A 9251-nucleotide genomic window follows, 5' to 3' on the forward strand; every position below is an offset into this window, starting at 1 on the left:
TACCTCTCTTCATCTTGTCCTTGCTTAAAAATTTTTTAATTTCATTTTTCAGTCTTTAACATATCTCATGTATTTAGAAAATACAGCTGAAAAGAAAGCACATAGCCAAGGAAGAGGTGGGGCAAAGGAAGGGAATAAGGACAAGAGAACTCCTTGTAATTCTCTAAAACACTGTCCTTAAGAGAGCAGAGACACATATTTTCAAATGGTGGTCTTTAGTCCAGACAGTTTTCAGCACATCCCCCTAGTAAGACTGCTTGTGGCAATCTGAGTGTGTGCATTAGTGTATCTTTCAGATGCTAGGCACTAGCCTGTAATCAAACTGGAAATTCAAAGCCAACCTGGTAACTATTTTTCAAGCTTTAGAATTTATTATAATTTGGTTTAATCATAGCATGTGCACAATTTTATCAGTGGAATCACAGTTGGAAATATTATTCATCTTTGCTTTAAGTTGCTAAACAGCTGGCTAACCAAACAGGAAGTACAACTTTTGGGAAATGCTGGGTGCGAAGGATTCATTTGTAACCAAAGTGGTATAGGAAGCTTCCTCCAGTTTTTGTGTAAAAGCTGTTAACACAGTTTGTGTAATTCATTTCTCTCAGTAAGTAGTAAACAGACCTAAGAAAATGAAGAGGTGATCAAAATCATGTGAATTAGTCCTGTCTGTTTTGTTGGAGCCTACACCTGGCTCTCCTTGAGTGATGCCATACCCAATCACACCCTTATACACACCCTTTTCGGTGATGCAGCTTCTGAAAACCATTGTGAAACCACAAGTTCTTCAAATTTAAATATTTGCCAAGGAAAATTATAAAAGTTGTTTAATATAGTATAAATTTTTAGCTTACGTGGCATACATTATTTTAATATTTAAAATAAGTAATACTGATTATTTTAATCAATAATTAATATTTTAAGAAGAATGCTATCCTTAAAAGAGAAACCACAGTTGTCCATTTCAAACAGGATGCTGAGTTTGTATTTCCAAGCCAGAAGTTCCCACAACAGTTAGTCATATAAGTTAATTGTATAAAAAGTTAACCCTTGTTAACATTATGTCTTGACCCATTCTTTTATTGATACATCAGAGTCTATTTCATTTTAATCATCTCACTTTGGGCTTTTTTCCTTTTAAAAATTCTTAAAGTTGAAAGTGGTTCTTCTTGTATTTATTCTGAAATATCTACTAAATTTTTATCCAAATACTAGTTTTTTCTTTTTTTGGGACGGAGTTTTGCTCTTGTTGCCCAAGCTGGAGTGCAGTGGTGCAGTCTGGGCTCACTGTAACTTCCGCCTCCTGGGTTCAAGCGATTCTCCTGCTTCAGCCTCCCAAGTAGCTGGGATTACAGGCATGGACCACCATGCCTGGCTGATTTTTTGTATTTTTAGTGGAAACGGGGTTTCACTATCTTGGCCAGACTGGTCTTGAACTCCTGACCTCAGTTGATCCACCCGCCTCGGCCTCCCAAAGTGCTGGGATTGCAGGCATGAGCCATCGCACCTGGCCATCAAAATGTTAGTTTTTAAAGGATAGTGTTCATTCAAATAAAAATTTACCTGCCTACTATCTGTAAGAAATAAATGAGCCATTTTGATAAGCTCATTTTAAATATGTGTATCTGCTTGCTGACAATTTGATAGAAAGAAACCAATCTAAAATGTGGGAGGAAAACAAAATTGAAGAGCCTTCAATACTATTACTTTACTCTCCTAGGCCATTGATTCCCTTTCATCAGATAACATTATTCAACACATATTCATTGATCTGACGCCGTGCTGAGCACTCAAGAATCACCGATGGGCAAGACAAAGCCCTGCCTTCTGGAGTCATATTCTAGTGGAAAGATAGGCAATAAAGAAATAACAAATACAGAAGACAATTTCAAATAGTTATAATTCTCCTTAGAAAATGCAAAAGCTCTTTGGTTAATGGGATTGGGAGGGCCAATTGAAATTGAAGTCTTGTCAGAAAGTCCTTACTGAGGAGATGGCATTTGAGCTGTGAATGAGGAGCTAGCCACGGGAGCCAGAAAACAATACATTTTGCACAGTGTGGCATAATTTGGGCCTGTGATAGCTATGTAGAAGATGCTGATGTTGTTAAAAGTTGTTTACTATTCAGATTAAATGTTTTGTGCGGTCATTTCTGTTTTTCAGGTTCAATTCCATGTGACCATTGGGCACACGGCACTGTCTCTTTACACTGACTGCCCCTTCCCCAAATGGATGCACTGGGCTCTAATTGCCTACGCAATCAGCTTCATATTTCTCTTTCTTAACTTCTACGTTCGGACATACAAAGAGCCTAAGAAACCAAAAGCTGGAAAAACAGCCATGAATGGTATTTCAGCAAATGGTGTCAGCAAATCAGAAAAACAACTCGTGATAGAAAATGGAAAAAAGCAGAAAAATGGAAAAGCAAAAGGAGATTAAATTGAACTGGGCCTTAACTGTTGTTGACAGTGAGGAAAAACTCCCATATCATATAAAATTTCAGGGAAAACAGAAGCAAAAGAGAGCTTGGGGGTGGGGAGAAAAGACAAATGTGCTCTATGTCCTAGTAACTCTTAGACTGAGTAAAGTGTTAATACCATACCCAGATGTTTTATTTATGAAGTTTTTATTTTAAACATTTTTTTAAAAATTAGCCTTGATATTCTCCAGACCAAAGCAATCATTAAGTGACTTTGGAGATTCTCCCCCTGTTCACGTCCAGTTATCTAAAGGATGAGATTTTTCATGTATCTTATAGTCACTCGTTCTTCGGTCTGAATTTTAGACGATCACAGAAACGGTCTTTATGAATTATTTTGATAAATTACTAATTATCTTATCTACTGACTGAAATCAGTGGTGTTACATTTTCTTGTCCAAAGCTGAAAATGTGTATACATTTAAACTTGCACATTTGAATTCATTTGCTGACCAGAATGGTCAAATCTCTCCACCTCTAGTCAGAATATACTTTTGGTTGTAATTAAATTTTTAAAATCTACTGATCTCTGTAGAATCTTAGAGGCTTGATGATGATGGTGTTGGTGAAAATAAGAAAGAATTGCAGTAAAGTCTTGTCTGGTGACCCAGAGATCACCATGACTCGAGGCACAAATCACTGTGGGGAAACAATTTTTTGTGATGAAAAGGCAGCATTTGAATACTCCTGTTAGTAGCAGAAATATATTATGAAAATTAAGATTATTGTCTGATTGAAACATGAAACAACTCATGTCTTTATTAGTAACATCATAAGATAGTTACATTTATGTGCTGTTAGAATATGTTGATTTTTATCAGGCTTTCCTTGTTTTGATTTATGGCTGTTACTGATTTTCCTATGTGGAAATATACCTACCTCTTCTGTTGGAAAGAACATTTAAAATTAAATAAATTTTAATTAAAAAATCAAGGAGTCTTCTAATGTAAATTTTAATGTTAACTTTCAAATCCACTAGTATTTTTTTGCTTTTATGACAAATAGCATACACCAAACATTTCTGTGAAACTATCCTTCTCTTTCAATGTGTTTAATTTTGGAGTAACATTTTCCTTGTGACTAAGTTGCAAGATCTTATTTATTAACTAGGTATGAAGTATAAACCCATTTTGGTGCAATATTCTTGACTCCTTGGTGCTAAAGATTGTTAAATTCAATGCTTGATGTTACAAGGTGTTGTTAAAACACAAAATGAATAAAAGTGAGAGTAGTCAGAACTATAACATTCAATTTGCTATTTACAAATGAAGTATTTCATGTAATGTAAGTGAACAACTGGAAATAAAGTCGGAAAGAATTTGTATCATGTTTTACTACATAGGTTAATTTTTTAAGGGGTGTTGCAAAGGGATTACTGGAGAAAGACAAAATGTGACCAAAAAAAAGCATGAATATTTCTAAGTATCTCAACAACATGTCAAAGCTGCATGTGTAGGATGTATGCTGTTTGTACAAACTATTTCAGAATATTTTGTAAGCTATAACATATTTATTGTGCATTAAAATTAAATACTTTTTCCCCAAAGGCATGCAGTCATGAGAATTACAGAAAATTTGCAACATATAAAGTAGTTTGAACTAAGAGGATTCAACACCTTTGTTTTGTTGCTCAGTGTGTAATGACTAGAGATTTGTAAATCTTTGTGAACATTCTGTACTAGTTCCCAAGAGCTATTCATTCCCTGCTACCTGATTTCAGCACAATAAATACACTTCTGCTGTGGGAAAAATAATTTTTTTTGTTAATCAGTTTGTTATAATGTAAACTGTCTGCTAGATGTTTATTTGATTTAGTTAATTCTAAATTGTTTTCTGCTGCTAATTTCTTGTATAGAAAAAAATCAAACTAGAACTTGGGTGTCTACCATTTCTGATAAAAAGCTTATTTTCTATAGTAGCATATTTTTACTTTAAAAATTAGTTGCTTTTGGAAGAGCTTTTCATTCAGATATAAAACATACCATTTTCTTCTAAATTATTCTTACATAAATGGGGAAGTTCTTGTATTCTTCCATTTAAATCATTCAGTCCTTACTATAAGTTTCTTTATAGAAGATGATTATAAGATGTCATAAATACAGCCTTTTCCAGTAGCTTTCATAATTTCTCTATTATCACAGATATGTTGCATGCCTTATATCCAGAAACTGGTGAATAAAGATTGTGTCTCCTACTTGGTAAAACTTTGTCACTAACTGAAGTAACATTTTCTTATATAGAAGACAAGGAATTTGTTAAATACTTACAATAACTAGAAATACCTGAGACATGTGAGTTTTCCTCTATAATAGATGACCATAGCTCTTTCCTTTGTTACTTCTTCCTTTTTTGGTAGAAATGAGATTTCACTATGTTGCTCAGGCTGGTCTTGAACTCCTCGCCTTAAGCAATCCTCCTGCCTTGGCCTCCCAAGTCTGTTACTCTTGACTGTTTTGCTGATGGAAACTAACAAACGACTAGTTTTAGTTTTAACATTGTTAATTCATTCTCTTTCTCTTGTTGTGCAAGCTCTCAAGGTATTCAAAAATATTTTAACATGGATTATTATGTTTGTACTTTAGAACATGGAATCTAGCAGTGCTTTTAGTTTCTTAGGAATATTTTAATTTACAGGCTTGTTTCATATATGCAACTCAGCTACCCTGTAAATGAGAAAGAGAACATAGAGGTGTAAGTGATTTTGTTGTATTATCTATTTGACAATACAAGTCAGATGCTATATATTGACTATTGGAGCAGAACTTTTGAATCTCTCTCACCTTCAGAATGAGACACCACACTGAAGAGTTCACGCTCTCCCAGTTCTTTCCTTGTTATAGCCATAATCTCAGCCAGCTGTACTCATAACACCATGCTTACTAAGAAAAAAACAGCTACAGCTAACCAGGATGTGTGCTGGCTGGCCTGCTCAGCATGGACTTGGGTGGCAGATTTCAGCATCCTGCCGGATGGTAAATAGGGCAGCAGAGGTGAGAGACTGTGATACTGAGGATGTGTACACAGGCACACAACATCTAAGCAGTAATCATAAAACCTGCTGAAGGAAACTGGTCACCTGCCACTCAGCATGCAAGTAATTTTGGCAAGCGACCTTAGAAAGCAAGTCCTTATTGGTGTAATTTAGAATCCATGCTTAGTCTTTTGTATTTTAGGCAGATAACTTCTGAATGACAAGAATATTTATGAAAAGGAAGAGAAGTAGAAATGGATTCCTTTTTTTATAGTAGTATTTTTGCACCAACCTAATATTTTTGTTTCAAAATACTACAAATCATATAAGTGTTAGAAGTTAGTTTTCCTATAAATTACAGAGGGGAAGGCACAGCTGTGAATTGAAAGGCAAAGATCCTTTTGAATTTGTTTTCATAGGAGGCTATGAATCCTGGAGGAGATTAAAAAACTAAATTTAAAATAATTGATATATAGAACCACTGCCACATGAAGATTGTAAGATTTTAGAATGTATCACTGGAAGAGCCTTGTGACGGGCAGAAGGGGATCCAGAGCTGCCTTTAGATGATTAATGAGAATGCTGTGAGTCACCCCTTGGTGTTCTTTCAGACTTAGAAATGTAGCTTTTGCTATTTCCTTTGAGAAATTAAACTTTCTTCTATCTTTTTCTTTTAATTAGGGTGTTATGTTTTTCTTTTTCCTTTTTTTCCTTGTCTTTTTCAATTTACCACATAAAGCATGTTTACACATCAATACACATGAGCAAATTTTCCTTCATTTCTTCCTTGGAGACCCATCTGGTCTTAAATAGAAACTCAACTTAGATTTTGGTTTTTTTTTTCCATTCTCATACATGAGGTTATCCCAGGGAATGTGTTTTTCTCTCTCCTTTGAGAGAGAAAAAGTGCATGCTGAAACACATCACATAATATCTAATTATAATGCAGCTATCAGAAGGTCACATTGCTTTTGAACGTCTATACAGAATATGTCCAAATTAAAAGCCATCCTAAATATAAAAAAATCTTGAAAGGTTTAAATAATATGGCTATTTCTAAAAACATAGGATCTTGAAATTATTATTTCTCAATTTAAATACAAGATTGTTATAAAGAATATTTCATCAGTCTATGTACATATTCCATGTACTCTGTCAGTCTTTAGGTATTCCTGAATCCCTTTTCTGCAATTTTAGAGAAGCCAGTCAGATTGCTCCTTTTCTCAGTTAAATTTTATTTTCATTGAATTTGCCATGGAGAAAAAGGAAAGCATCCAGTTGAAATCCCTTCTTTGTCATTCATGATGCGTTATATTTCAATTGAGTTTCTCCTCCCTGTGAGGAAGCTGTCCTAGGAACCAGTCGTGCAAGAACGATGATGAGCTTGCTATTTGGTAATGAGAGGGTGGGTAGATGATGAGTCTTGTACGATAGACGGCATTATGTTAGCAACAGTCTCACCTCACCTGAGAGTGTGGCTTGTGTTCTAATTAATAAATCTGGGGATCAAATACATTTACAATTTTATAAGCATATTATATAGTTAGGGTTTATCAGTTGTACGTAATACAGTTAGGTTTCCAATATATTGTGATTTCAGATCTCAGTAAAAATGTAATAAAGACATAATCACAAAAGCTGCTTTTCAAAGCTATATTTATTCAACATTTGTTTTTGTTATGCTTGAATTATTACTGCCAGCCCTTATAAAGTGGTACCTAATCTTTCCTCCAGAAATAAAAGTAATATGGGAACTCATGAGGAAACAGAGCAGCCAGATCAATTTGGGTAACAAATTTCTAATTTATCATTAAAGTTGAGATTTGGAGTTTACATCCTCAAGTCTACCCCAAATATTAACTACTTCAGAAATCAGGCGTCATCTTTAGGTTAGTGTACTAGCTGTTTACGGGCACTACAAATCCATTACTTTCCCTTTGATACGTTCTCATTCTCCCCTCCTTCAGTATTACAGAGTTTGGGGAACTAAAAATTACATTTCTCAGATTCCCATGTGATCCCCTCGTAAATTTAGGTTTTGTCAATATGAGGCACTCCTGAAATTTTACAAAGGCTGAAGGAGGTGGGTGTCACCTTTCTGTAGTAGCACAATTATATAAGTGGGCTCCTACAGACAAAAGTGTTGAAAACAGTTGGATAACATGTTCCACTATCTTGGCATCAATTTTATGAATACAGATGGTGCTAATGGTGATGGCACTTATGACAGATGTGGTTATATGAATTTGAAGCTAAAGATTAAGGATAGCCTCCTGACTTTTATTCCTCCAAGTTACCGATAATTTTATAAACATCTACTCTTTTGAATTAAAGATTTTCTGCTTGAATACCTTGAGTGGTATCTATTATATGTGATGAACCTTACCTAACTCAGTATTCAGTACCAAAATTTGATCAAGAAATTGACTTTTATATATAATCTGACATTGGTTATCTTACTTAGTTGAGTGTATAGGCAGTCATAACTTCATGACCACTGGGAAATGGGATACTGTTTTCCATGAAGCAAATAGCTAAATGATCACCTATGGCCACATAGGATGGAATAGCTATTGAAGACAAGTCTTTAACAGACTGGCTGCTGCATTGCACTATTGTGGTGCAAATGAGAAACAGAGAAAACTTGAGTGGAAGGGTTGCTTCCTACTGCACTGAAGAGCTTACAGAAAGAGTATTTGCTCTTATTTTAAATTCTTGGCTCAGGGCAAGGAAAAAGTTGCAGACAGCTTCTATGACCACCCCCCCCACAACAAGAGACCCTTTTATATATCATAGCTGCAGACTTAAAATGCCTTAAAACAAGATTCAAAGTTTGCTCCTTTGGATTGCAGAATTACAACTTGAGTTCACAGCCTCCGTGGTTTCCTATGTGAAATTTGTGGCACTGATCACGAAAGGATGGGACCTAAAGAAACAGAATGGGGATATTTGCATAGATTTGGATGAACCTGAGAACGTGAATCTTTAAATTGCTTTGAATATGCCTGTTCATAAAAGCAGTCTCTCCTCCCTGTCAGATGACATTAGTCCTTTGTTGCTTGAGATTCTATAATGACCTCAACCAAGGTAGATACCTTCCAAGGGGATGCCGATACCCTTTATGCCTGCCTTCTCCCCTTTCAGTGCCATCAGATCTGCAAAGAGAATTAGATCGCAGCATGCCCCAGCAGAACAAATACAAAATCTATCCTGGGAGGAGGCAGTTAGAATGATAGGATTTGGCTAATTTTCATTTGCAGGAATGTGTAGGAATAGGTTCTCAGGGTGTTAAGGCAGGGAGAACATTTCTTTAGAATGAACTGAAATTATTGATATAGTTCTTCTTTATTACCCAAAATTCTTATTTTGAGGACATAGCTCAACAGTGAGGAGCAGCTTTACTGGTTTTTCAGTTGTTCAACTGAAACAGGGACTCAGTGGCAGCCTATATTAAACTCAGATATATGTTAGAAATTCTTTGGAATAATGTGGAGGAAAGACTCCAGAGACTTAATGGAGTTAGGAGTGTTTGAGAAGATCTACCATGTGTGACCCACTTGACTAGCCCCTCTCTGTGTTTGAGGTATCTATTGGTAAGTTCCACCAGGATCCTTGGAAAATTCTGTAGTGGTTACTTTCTATAGATTGGGATCATGATGGAGGGAGGAAGCTGTCCTTAAAATGAGTTCCTTAATTTCAATTTCAGTGGGAATTAGAGTATCAGATTGGCAGAGGCCAAATGGCAGTATTTAAATGCCAGAGACAAAATAGACATGATTACAGTCATAGGCAAAAGAGCCAGAG

The 9251-nt window shown here is 35.5% G+C and overlaps 1 protein-coding gene across 1 annotated transcript in view; it reads left to right on the top strand.

Annotated features, from left to right (window-relative positions):
- ELOVL4 (ELOVL fatty acid elongase 4) overlaps nucleotides 1-7048 on the top strand; it is a 35298-nt gene extending 28250 nt beyond the window's left edge. Inside the window, exon 6 of the mRNA XM_032152624.2 lies at nucleotides 2161-7048. Coding sequence (XP_032008515.1) covers nucleotides 2161-2436 — 276 coding nt within the window. The 3' untranslated portion in view covers nucleotides 2437-7048. The remainder of the gene's footprint in view (nucleotides 1-2160) is intronic.
- The last annotated feature ends 2203 nt before the right edge of the window (nucleotides 7049-9251 follow it).

Source organism: Hylobates moloch, unplaced genomic scaffold (assembly GCF_009828535.3).
Source record: "Hylobates moloch isolate HMO894 unplaced genomic scaffold, HMol_V3 SCAFFOLD_2, whole genome shotgun sequence".
Lineage (NCBI taxonomy): Eukaryota > Metazoa > Chordata > Mammalia > Primates > Hylobatidae > Hylobates > Hylobates moloch.